This window comes from Rhamphochromis longiceps, linkage group LG1 (assembly GCF_057381845.1).
Source record: "Rhamphochromis longiceps isolate RC_006_pf linkage group LG1, R_longiceps_female_GT1.1, whole genome shotgun sequence".
Taxonomy (NCBI): Eukaryota; Metazoa; Chordata; class Actinopteri; order Cichliformes; family Cichlidae; genus Rhamphochromis; species Rhamphochromis longiceps.
The window spans coordinates 21,185,918-21,198,339 of NC_140557.1; the positions used below are offsets into that span (position 1 = coordinate 21,185,918).

The 12,422-nt window shown below is 38.2% G+C and overlaps 2 protein-coding genes across 2 annotated transcripts in view; one reads left to right on the forward strand and one right to left on the reverse strand.

Annotated features, from left to right (window-relative positions):
* The window catches only part of galnt18b (UDP-N-acetyl-alpha-D-galactosamine:polypeptide N-acetylgalactosaminyltransferase 18b), a 102,389-nt gene extending 100,330 nt beyond the window's left edge, over positions 1–2,059 (forward strand). Inside the window, exon 11 of the mRNA XM_085402246.1 lies at positions 1,505–2,059. Coding sequence (XP_085258372.1) covers positions 1,505–1,651 — 147 coding nt within the window. The 3' untranslated portion in view covers positions 1,652–2,059. The remainder of the gene's footprint in view (positions 1–1,504) is intronic.
* Positions 2,060–9,716: 7,657 nt separating this feature from the next.
* On the reverse strand, positions 9,717–11,957 carry LOC146678672 (sterile alpha motif domain-containing protein 3-like). Its single transcript, XM_085413344.1, has 6 exons — positions 11,864–11,957; positions 11,499–11,517; positions 11,007–11,091; positions 10,752–10,916; positions 10,255–10,461; positions 9,717–10,022 (listed from the first exon to the last, which is right to left on the reverse strand). Exons 1-6 carry the CDS (start codon positions 11,955–11,957, stop codon positions 9,720–9,722), a joined length of 873 nt encoding a protein of 290 aa, XP_085269470.1. The 3' UTR covers positions 9,717–9,719.
* Between the last annotated feature and the right edge of the window lie 465 nt (positions 11,958–12,422).

Sequence of the window (12,422 nt, forward strand, 5' to 3'; positions counted from 1 at the left end):
CTATATCTGCTTATGGAGAAGACATGTGTGCCCCTCTGGTACCCTTCACCTCATGCAATAGCTGTGCCTCGTGTTTAATGCCCCCCTCCCCCTCCTGTGGAAAAAATCCTCCTCTTCTTGGTTAGGGAAACCTGACAGTTTGAAGGTGTCTGCTCTAAATAGAGCAGCCATTGTTCTCTATATTTGAAGTCTAAGCTTATTAGACATTAACTGTTATGTAAGCAGTGAGAATTTAGGATACTGTGGGTAAGTTAGTGCAATGGCTGGTTACACTAAAACAAAGCCACCTTATTAAATAATAGCAATAATCATATCTCGGTGTAGGTCCTGTTTACTGGGGTTCGAGCACCCTGATGATGAGCATAGGGCTGAAACTGGAAGTAATAGAGCTCATTTTCCATTTTTTGCTTCTGTAGTCAGATTTCATTATGAGATTTGACCTTGCAAATCATATCTTAACAGTATCTTAAATGAATAGCAGGCTGTTGTCATATAAAATATTCTGTTTCTATATCAGGAATGGGGATCTGTGCCTATACAGCTCCAATCCTTTAGGTTATTTCCTTCATTGTGCCACACAGTGCCCCATCGGGTGGTGCATGTCTTAATGGTCTTTAAATGTCCACTTCCAGAGTTACTGCAAATCTGCTATCTGTAAAAATGTCTCTTGGACTTCACACATGGGCCAAAACTCGTGAAGACATTGAAAGAATAATTTAGCACCAGGTCTGTACAGGCTGTCCAATCCTTGGGTCTTTTTCCTCCCACATCCCTTTGCATTCCTCTCATAGCACTGAAAAGAGCTCTCCCCACACAGCCCTCTCCACACTGTATTGACTGTTGAAGGCCTCCTCTTCAGTCACTTGCCCTTTGTCAGCCCTGACACTGTAATGAGAAAATCCTGCCTCATTTCATGAAGACATGCTTCAATATTTTTACTGAGCTGATGGTCTCATTCTGTTCAGACTCTGGCAGCAGATGTCATATTAAAGTTTATAAATTGCTGGACCTTAGTTTTTGCTCTTCCTCCATATGTCCCATCCTCCAATAAATCAAAGACTTGTCTATTAAATGAAGGTGTTTTTTTAAACAATATTGTAATAGCTCTGAAACCTAATATGAGGTGTTTGTGTCCTTCATGCCCTGGTTTCAATTTCTCTTCCTGTTTGTCTGGGATGTCTGTTGTTGTGTTTGTGTCTCGTTTTCCTCTTTTGAGTCAAGCCTTTTTTATCCAGAGCCTTGCTAGGAAAAAGGCTAATGACAAAGCTGGTAATCACGTTGCTGTTTTTGCCCTTAACCATGCTGATGCTATCTGGTGGCCCAGTGAGGATGGTGTGAATCAGCCAAAAAAAAAAAACCCCAGCTTAGGGCTCCTCAGTAGCTTACATCTATAACCATTCACAGCAGTGTGGGTTTAAAAAGAGGCAGGTTATATTGTGCACACATTTTTTTGTCTCTTCTGGATTCTGGCACAATTTTAACCAGCCTGCTTTTATCTTTTCAGGGAGGATCCATTCAAAACAGGAAATCAAAGAGATGCCTAGAGCTTGTAGCAAGCAGTGACAATGAGTTTGGCTACCAACTGGCTCTGCAGAAATGCACTGGACAGAAATGGTTCATCACAAATGTGCTGTTTAGCAGCTCCCTATGACTGACTGCCGAAGGAAACACTGGAGTCAATAGCAACTGGACTGAATGAAGTCGTCTCTTTTGTGTGCATTTGTGTATGCAAGTGTGAGTCTCTGTGTGTGAAAGTCTGGGAAGCGGGAGCACTCATTTTGAGAGCCACGATGTCTTCTAAAGAGCCGGTCGACATCACATCATAAATGTTAAACATTTTATTTTGCCTAAAGGAACAGCCATAGTTGGCAGATATTTTTCAGATCTGGCAATGTAGTATATTTAGTATATTTTGTGGTAAATACAGTACAGTCAGATTTTCGTTGACTTCAAATATGTAATGGGTACTTGTTAATATTTGCTACTGTGTAGCAAGCTTTCAGAATCTGTCCCTGCTGTAATTATTTTTTATTTTAGTGTCTCGGGTTTGTAGGTTTATTATGCGATTGAGCTGTACAGTTGTGGAAAATATTGGAATAAATCTGAAATTGATATTTTCTAAATGTAAATATTTTTGAATATTTGTAATATATAACGTTGAAATAACGCCTAATAATTATAGAGTGCAGTGCCTTTTTTTTTTCGAGGCCAGTATTTGAAATAACAGGTCAATCTAGCAGTAATTATCAGCTGAAAGGATTCAAGCTGGGATAGGCTCCAGCGCCCCCGCGACCCTGAAAAGGATAAGCGGAAGAGAATGGATGGATGGATGGAGGATTCAAGCTTACAATCAAATCAACAAACACATTTCACACAGGGCCTTGGGTGACCCCAGAGGGTAGGGTGGGGTGTGCCCCCCGAGGCCCTGGGACGTGCCCACACACACTCACACTACAAGAAGACTGTTGATTTATGTATCTATATATTTTTTGATTTATGTGTTCCAGTAGCTGTGTGTTTGGCTTTTCTTACAGCAACACCAGTCGGCGATACACTGTGCACTTCTATTTGTGCTTTATCATTTTATTATATCTCCCCCATCCCCCCCTCTGCTTCTTTTTTTTCCTGCCTGTCCTGCCTTAGACATCGACATACAACATATAGTGTAATAAGTGAAATAACACAAATAGAAATGATTAAATAAGGAGATAAAAGATTCACATGAACAACAGGAGCCTGTAGAGATTTTATATAGCTGTTCTTGCTGAAGCAAAGTGTGTTTGGAACCAAAATGCATTTAGATCACAATTCTGATTGCAAAAGCTGGCAGACAGGACAGGATTTTAAAAATCAAAAAAGACTGTATACACACTGTGCTACAAAGCTCAACACACCCAGGATAACTTTCCATTATTGGCTTCAATTGCTCTAACTTGTCAGTCAGGCTAAGCAGTTACACAAAGGCGGTTGTCAGCTTGATAATTTAACCCAGAGTTTTTCAATCTAGCTACAAGTGCACTCACGTGGAAGGGGTTAGCGTTGGCATCATCTGACTTATTACAAAAACGGTCCACAGGCAGAGGTGTGATTGATCCTAAACAGGAAGATAAAACTATGATATTAGAAAAACATCAAGAAGTTAGACACTTTTGTTACACTGCTAGTACTGTGTCATGAGGAAAAGCACTTTACAGTCATTTACCGTTAAAAGTGCTGCATAAATGTGCGCAATCCAAACAATTTTGATGTTAAGACTGGAAGAGACCTACTTAATTAATAACATTGTTTCTTTGAATCCAGGAGGAAAGTTGGGCAAAATGCTAATTGTAGAAGTTAAGAGTACCAGTACTTTGTCATTAAATCACAGGAAAATCTGATGGAGTTATTCATTAAACTGATATTTTGATGAGCATAAGATGTTATGCCCATCTAAATATCAGTTGTAGTTTAAAAATAAAAAAAATATTTTTTTCAGCAAACAGGAAACGAAATCAAAGAGTTGTGTTTATCTTCTCTAAACATCGTACTGCTGCTCATCAGGGAAATACAAAGACTTTAGATGATATTAAAACACTTTAGACCTTTGTTTTATCTGTGCACAGAAGTCTGGGGGACTTCCAGGAATGGTAACAGGATTTTTTTGAGCTCTAATTGTTCAGCAAGTGGTAATTTTCTATCTCTTAATCTAGGAACACGATCTGCTTTGGAGCAGGTTAGGCCTGCAACATAAGTTACCATGGTGACAATAAGGAAAACCCAGGGTTAACCCTGAAGTTGCCTGGGTAAGACCAAATCCTCTTTCATAATGCAGACCCCTGTTAGATTTAGAAATCACAAATACAGAAATACTGGAAGTGGCACAGATAACAGAGATAACTGTTGGGAGTTCAAACACTCTCAAAACCATCTGTCAGACAGAGGAACACAAGGCAAGACAGACAATGTTTAACTAGACGTTTTTGTATAAATTTCCTCAGAGTGGCATCACAAAAACTGAAAAATCTCTCTTCAGATTGAATTGTATATACAAATGCTGCAAAATTTCACAGTTGCCACTTTTTAAACATGCAAATGGGCTCCACTCCATTTCAGTAATTCCAGCTTTAGGCTGTTGGTTGGAAAAAGTAAGCACTGTGATGGTGTCACTTTGAACTCTGAGACCATTTTCTGAATTTTTTGCAAATCACTTTCTTTCAGGAAATGGTTTGCTAATGGTTTTGTTTAGGTTTCAGACACCTGCTGAAAACATGTTGGGGCTTTCACTTGGGGATGGAAGAATTGCAGTTTAGTTGTTTAAAAATGTGTTTTTGCTACCTGTCAACAACAAGGAAGATTAAACATTAAAGAAGCCACTCGGCAAACTGACCCAATTAGATGTAGCACAAACTTTTTGAACTATAGAGCATCATCAATTGCCTGACAGCAAACCTACCAAAACACAAAACCGTGGTCCTCCGACTGGTCCAATCAATCAATCCAAACACTTGGAGTTGCTGTGACACACTGATTTACTTGTAATTTGGGGTAATGCTGGCATAAATCTTCCGAAATCTATACTTTAAAATATTTGCTGTGTGTGTTATGTGTATATGTGATATATTTGCAAATAGCCTCACTCTAATGTCTCTACATAAGAAGACAAGTTTACCTGGAGGTTAATATGAGACAATGGTGACAATGTAAGAGAGAAAGCTGCACTGCTAAGGAAAAAAATTAAATAACAGCGTCCGAGCTTTCTAAAGAAGGACCAGTTAAAAAGAACAACAACAAGATGCTGAGGCTGAAATTTTGCTCTATGTTGAGATTTGACCTTCAAAGAGACCTTTTATTTAACTCTAACTAAGACACACACATAGAACATTTAAAAGGTACAGAGCTACGGCAGTGATCTTGTCAGTTTGTACTGATAAATGCTGGGGCAGAAGCGGAGAAATGGGGCAGCTATCTAGTCTAACTGTAGGCACCTGGGGACGAGGCGAGTGGCACAGACTGCTTCCAACATGCCAGTCCTCGTTACTATTCACATTCAAGCAGAGCTCAGCAAACCATGGCATTAAATATACATGGAAACCCACTTTCATCAAAAGGACTTCCCCACTAACACGTCCTAATATATGCAATAAGAGAGCCTCGGCACGCTTGAATTTTTGAATGAAAGAACTCTAAAACAGTGTTCCCATGCACATTGCTTTTATCTTCTTTTAGCAGAGCTCTTGTCTTGATTGCCCGCTGATGCACTCTGTAAACCTTCCTTTCACCTTTAAGCTGGGCATGTCTGTTAATAGGGGTTCTTTGTTTGGATATTTGCTAAAATTCATTGTATTTAATGCATATTTCACCCTTGTTGATTTAGCACATAATCGTGTGCCTCAAAATAACTCAATAAAGGGTTTACAAAGTACACAGCAGAGAATTAAATTCCTGTAAATGTGGAGATGTAGCTACATCTAAATGTATCCCACAGAGATGGAGCTGTGGAGCTGCTCTTGTCTGAGAATCAATGAGTCACATTCAGTTTCTCAGAAAAGCGCTGGCCTGGTTTTGATGAAGCCACAGTGATAATATGCCTGTCTTCCCTTTGAGATATAGCATTTGCAAAATTACACTTCTCGTGCTATGGGAATTAAAAACTGACTTTTAACACGAGCAAAAATTGACTTTTAACTTTTTTTTTCTGGCGTTCCGCATAGTGAGAAAAGTTTTCTTCAATTTAAACTTAGCAGCTCTGATTTTATCTTGTACAAGTATATATCAGATATTTTTAATAACTAACATGAACCACAGGGCACTGAAGGAAATGTGTTTACAGTTGAGTAAATGAAGTGGCTCTCTAGGTGAAAATGTGTCCAGCAAAAACATTTGAGTTCCTGACTCCCCACCGTTTTTCTCCCTGCTTTACTGATTAAATTGATTTTTCTTTCTTTTTTCCCCACACAGTTCAAACTTAAAGTCCGACATAATGCTGCTGAAACCTTTGTTTATGTTGTGGGACATTTCTTGTAGAGATTAATGAATAATGATTTCACTCTTTGTTTAAGAAGAAAATAACAATTTTGTGTATTTTTAAGTAATTTTCTATGTGTTATAAAAGGGAGGACAGAAAAAATAACTGCAAATATGAAGCTGAGCATCATTAACAAAAATTACTAAATTCAACAAATGTTATAATAAAGTCTAGAAAAAAAACACTAGCATAAAATAGCATGAGGGACAAAGGCAAGAAGCACAGACGTGGAACACAGGTAATGGTTACAGATGAGCTGACAAAGACCTAAGAAAGCACATGAGCTAATTAAGGCAGGAGGGCAAGGTAACAAGGAACAGGTGAAACTAATCGGGACCGATCAGGCAATCACAAAGGCAGCTCAGGGAAGGAAACCAATTTAAAAACAAACAAAAATGTAAAAAGCCATAGAGAAAGGGAAAGAAATGTTTCCACATTAGCAGAAAAAAGCGCTGTAACTATAACCCTGTAAACCTTACCCAATCTCAGCATGGTGACAGCTGCTAATGGTTAACCACAAAACCCTAGTAAAACCCTATGTTATAACTTAACGCTGTAACCTGACATTTACCTCACTGGAAATGACCTGCACGTCACATAAACGCAGTTCACAGTAACTGTTCCGGCAGTTCCTTACACTCTCAGAAATAGGGGTACCAAAGTGTACCAAAAAGGGTACAAATGCTTGTCGCTGGGGGTGTTCCTTTTTGAAGGACATTTCTGTACCCTTTAGGCTTGGTACATTTTTGTACCTTATAAAGTTGTACCATCTGAAGTACAATCATGTACTTTCCTAAGACATAAATGTACCTTCAAACTATAGTACAGAAATGTTCCCTTGAAAAGGGTACAATAGGGTACCTATGAGGGTACCCCCCCAGCGACAACCTATTTCGTACCTAAAGAGACAAAAATGTACCCCCAATAGTCCAAAATATTTGGTTATTTAACTATTTATTTTCGATAATAGAATCACATCAAAGCATTTAAACAACCACAGGAATACATCCTTGATTACATTCATACATTGCCATAGGACATGTTAAGAAAAATACATTCATTTAAAAAAAAGTAAACAATCACATAAAGACATTAAACACCTGAACACAATGTTTTGACGGATCACAGAGATGTCATGTATTTAAAAAACTGTCCACACAAATGTTTTGCTCTACTTCATCAAGCCAGAATATATATATGTCATATATATAGACAAAGTGGAAAATGTTCTTGCAATCACGTCACACAGAATACCTCAAGGACACAAACAGTCTATCATCAACTAAATAGGTGTCTAGAGCTTGAAAATCTAATTCATTTCCTGGATTGAACAGGATCCAGTCATTGTCAACTGCCACTTGGTAAGCATGGAAATGACATTCATAAGTGCGAGGAAGTAACAGTTTCCCACACAATACCCAACAAGTATCAACATTCAAAATATACTTGATTTTAAAGAATATAGGTATGGCTTCAGTGTGTACATGGCCAACTACAAAAACATCCTCAAGTTCATATTTGACACTGCTGACAGATATAGCAGACACACGCTGAAGCACTTTATCCTGAAAATGCACATCTGTAAAACTTTTGTTCATTTCCAGAGCATTCTGTAAGTCACCTGGCAGAGATGAAAATGGCACACTGACACTTGTGCTGAGTGAATGTTCAAAGTCAACAAGCAACCTACCTGAAGAAAACTCCCAGCACTGTTTCATTTGATGACGATTGCTAAGAGTTGCAGTGATGTTTACAAAGTTTTTGCATTTACTCGCTATATTTTTGAAATATTGATGCTTGCTTTCATATCTCATACACCATAAAGGGCGAAGAGGACCATACATCAAAATCAGCCTTGGGTAGTGAATAAGGTAGTGACACTTGGGTGTTAAAACATTTCCAAAGACTTTTGTAGTCATTTCAAGAAATTCTTGAATAAGCAGGTTTAAATGAGCAAGCTCATCTTTTCTCACATTTGTAGCCATTACACGATCTACGATTTCTGAACATAATAAGAACACATGCCAATATGGAGTGCCAGGTGGAACATGGGGAGCCATTAAAAAAGGCAAGAGCCTGAAAAAGCACCATTTTTGACTGGCTGATCCAACTATGTTAGAATTTCGAAGCATCTTTTCCGTCAGTGGCACTGGGCTGTTCGGCTTGTCATTCCTCCCAAACTTCACATTTTTCAGCTCATCATTGATTTCATATATGGTGATGTGCTTTTCCCTGTGAGCTTTACAAATAACCAAGTTCATTACCAAAGGAATAACCCCCTCCAGCAAGTCGTGCATTACATCTGGGGGAAGAGACTGGGTCACATCAAAATAAGGCAGTGCATCAAATGTACAGTTACCATACACACCGTACAAAGCAGCACTCTCTGGGTTGTTTTCCACACAGTTTATGTGGTACTCATGTACTTTGGTTGTTCTAATAACAAAATGGTCCTCACAAAAGTGCTGTTGTATCTCCGAGTGCGAGGCCATACAAAATCGGCATATTCTGCCTGTATTGAAAGACATTGAGAAACGCCCAATCATATGAGCAGAAAGGTTGTCGCATGAAATGGTAGCAAGAGCAGCATGAACTATGTGCTCTACTTCATCGACACAGATAGTGAAACCCTCTGTGGACAGCATCTTCAAGTCAGTTATCAAGGGCTGAAGTATAGTTTCAAGCCCACACTCTTTTAAATGTGAATGGCGAACCAGTAAGGCTAAATGAATGTGACTCAACTTTGAGCGATGTTTTCCACTTATGTTTCCTATAGTATAATAAAATGCACAGATTTTGTATTTATTTCGTTTTGCACCAAGTGGGTTCACAATTTCAAATTCATCTTCATAAAAATGAAGTCTTAGAGCTTGAGGATGGTCTTTGAAAAATGAGTGGTCTTTAAAATACATGCCATCTTTGTAATCAGTCAAAACATCATCATCTTGATTTCTGTGGTTATCCAGAACAATTTGTTCCCACACATCCTCCACCTGACAGTATTTGTTTAATACCTGTAGGATTGGAACATACGAATAACTACCAATTTTCACACCAGAATGGTCTCTTACTGTGTAACTGATAGGTTCTGTCATGTTCATTTTTGATTTGCAGTGTTCTTTTATCATAAATGGTGAACGAATTGAATCACATGCTTTCTGGAAAAAATCTGAAGTAGACAAAACCTGCTCAAGTTCTGGACAATCACTGAGGCGGAAACCATGTTTATCCAAATGATAACGAATAAACGAGTCGTAGTTTTCTTTAAAAAAACACAAAAGAAAACTAAGATCATCAACGATGTCTTGCTGAACAGAGTGTGGAAGGTTATTTTTTTCAGTACATTTGAGAATAAAGCTAAATAAATGATCTCCTAAATTATCAAGCAAACTGTCCATACTAGGTGGTGTGGGCTGCTGAACTGTGTGCGTCTCGTCTGAACTGTGTGTGTGTGGGTCTTCAACCTCTTTGTGTGCATGGTTTTCAAATCCATCTTCAACTACCTCAAGGCTATTCAAAACAGAGGGTTTGTGTTTGCGATACACATGGCGTCGAAAAGAGTGATACTTGGAAAAAGCTGCCTGGCAGTCATTTATTCCACAAGTGTTGCTGAAATGAGGCTCATGTGCGTGTACTAACCCAACATGTATGATCAACTTCCTCAGAGTAAATGCCCTTTTTGAACATTTTGAACATTTGTGGAGTGGGGGCATATTTAATAGAGTTGGTTAAGTACCCTGGCGACACTTACTGGCAGGGGTTTGTCTCCCTGGTCTCCTATGTTGACAATGCAGTTCTGAAGAAAGACAAGTGTTTTCTTGAAGTATGCAGGGTAGGTCATGTTGAACATGAAGAAGGTGGAGAATGCTGAGATGTAGGCCTCATCCAGCGAGACCTTCTTCAGTGGCAAATCCTTGGTCATTTGAAGAACATTTTGAAGAACAGCAGTGAAGTTTTCGCTAAAGCGGCGACAGATGTTGTCTTGGCAGGGATGCATTAAATCAACCTCATAACACAACTGGAAATGAAAAGAGCAGAATAGACAAAAGAATGACATTTTACATTGAGGATTTAAATTTTTGACATGTTTAAAGACACAGACTGGAGATAAATGTAAAGTGCTTTAACCCGTGAACAAAAATTCTAAAGATAATGAACAGATCGATTAATCAGTTAGTACAGAAAATAATAATCAGATTTAGAGACAAAAAATCATTAGCTGTTTCCCCAATCATCTTAACAATTCTTACCCCTGCAGATGTCCCCAGGAATGGATATCTCTTTAATAGGTCCACAGTACACATTCCTTCAGCTACCTCTCGACGTCTCCATGCAAAGGTTTTTGTCATGCGGTCTTTCACCAGTGCTGTGTCAGGATGTAGCTTCTTGTGCTGATCATTTAGCACCTTGATATGAGCATCAACGGAGGCTGCATCTTCCCCCACAAAGCACGAATCCTTTGTCAAAACAGATATCAGTATTATCATAAGTAAAATCTGATAAGTTAATGTTACTCGAAATGCGGTAATTTGTACACCAAATGCTTTGAAAAAAATGCAAAAATGTTGAATAGGAATTGCAAGTTGAGCTGACTTTTGTTAAATCAACTGTGAAGTTCCTTTTTCTATGTTAATGTTATCTGTTAACATGTTTCTTTCAATTAATGTTTACTTTTAGCTTTACAGTGAACATAATAAGACTACATATGTTACCTTAGCTCTTAAAGGCTGAGGGTGTGAGGACTTACGAGAGAGGGCTTCAGTCTCTTCAGACAGGAGCTGCTGGATTCCTCTGTGGTCCGATGTTTCTGCGTGCGTCCAAACTTTTCTTTAACCCGGTTCACTTCTTCGTTGCTGATTAGGGGAGCCCGTTCTGCTTTGAACTTTCTCTTGAGTTGGCTGTGCCAGGTGTCCTAGTTGTTTCAAATGTATATAAGTAGTTAATTATGCTTACTTTATATTAATATAATCTATAAAAGAAACAAAAAAGGAGAGGTACTCACATAACCATTTCCGTGTACATCTCTTAAAGGATACTTCACAATCAGGGCTTTGATTACCTGGATGTAGTCTGAGTGGGTTGGGTACCTGTTTCAAACATAAGAAAGACAACCCACAGTGCACTGATTACTCTTATCCTTTCCTGGGGGCTTTTCTGTTCTTCAATTCTTCTAATCATATTGTTATTACCGTAAATAGTATGTTGTAGACCAATGTCAAATCAATGTAGCTAAAGTTGATTTTAATTTTTTAAAAATGGGCGTGGACAAACAGCCACATCTCTCCCAAACTTAATAACATAATAATAACAATAAGCTATCATTGTGAATCTGTCTATATTCCCCAAAAGGAAGTTACAATTAATTCTCTTGATTAATTGTTAATATAAATTAACTGGTAATATAAAAATGTAAGTAAGTGTACTCCCTGCACAGAGCTTACAGCTCTCATATTCGAAAATCCCACTAAGTAGGTGGAATGGTACAAATGTGTACCTTCCATTGTTTAAAATCCCTTTGAGCGGGAAACAAGTTAGATGGGATAAATTTTGCTTAGAAAACGATTTTGTTAATAGCTATATTTACATACTAGCATGTTTTGAGAAATTATTGATTTTTTTACATTTTTCTACACGGTTCGACACTATTTATTGATAAAACACTCGAATACCGCGGGCAGACAGACGTTGAACATTCCACCAACAGTCTAAATAGTCCACATTTGTACCTTTCTTTGTTTAAAACTTAGCTAACTGCTAGCTTTCGCCCATGTTAAATCTAGCTCTTCGGACTTTTGCTAACTCTACTGTAAAATTACACGTTGTAATTTTTATAAAAACACAAAATCACACCCGACTTACCTCTAAATCTTTGCGCCTCGTCGTCTGACACATCAATGCCTTCTTCCATCAACCTTTTAAGGAGCTCCTCCGTGGATAACCCCCTGAGAGTCATTTTCTGTGTCAACGCTAGTCAGCGCGGAGGCGGAGCACTCATCACTGCTGCCTTTTCGGCCTTTGGGATTAATGCGCGTTGCGAACTTGACACATGAAAATACAACATTGTGGTATTAATGCGCAGTTGTTTAGAAACCGTTATGCTGTCTTGGCGAACTATATTTGTAACTTACAAAATGTAGTCACCGTAACATAAAAATCTGCTTGACATTTTAACTTCCAAAGAACCTCGGTTTAACTTGATGTTGCAAATTCCATAAAAACCTCACAATTAATGAACAATTCTAGGATGTAGTTAAAGCAAAAAAGTAAATGGCCAAACATAACAGTAAAATGATTTCACGTTTTTGAAAGATTTAAAACATTAAAAAATTATAACTGGAACTTAATAAAATGGAAATGGACCAGTTTTTTTTAACATCATTTGGTTGTGCCTGCATGTCATTGTGTGTGTGTTTTTTTT

Bases quoted from the DNA above. Each gene is read 5' to 3' on its own strand.
- LOC146678672 (XM_085413344.1), bottom strand. From the start codon at position 11,957: ATGACTCTCAGGGGGTTATCCACGGAGGAGCTCCTTAAAAGGTTGATG. The intron at 10,462-10,751 runs GTAAGTCCTCAC...GTTTTGACAAAG, and splicing joins AGAGACTGAAGCCCTCTCTC to GATTCGTGCTTTGTGGGGGA. The intron at 10,023-10,254 runs GTAAGAATTGTT...TTTCATTTCCAG, and splicing joins TCCTGGGGACATCTGCAGGG to TTGTGTTATGAGGTTGATTT.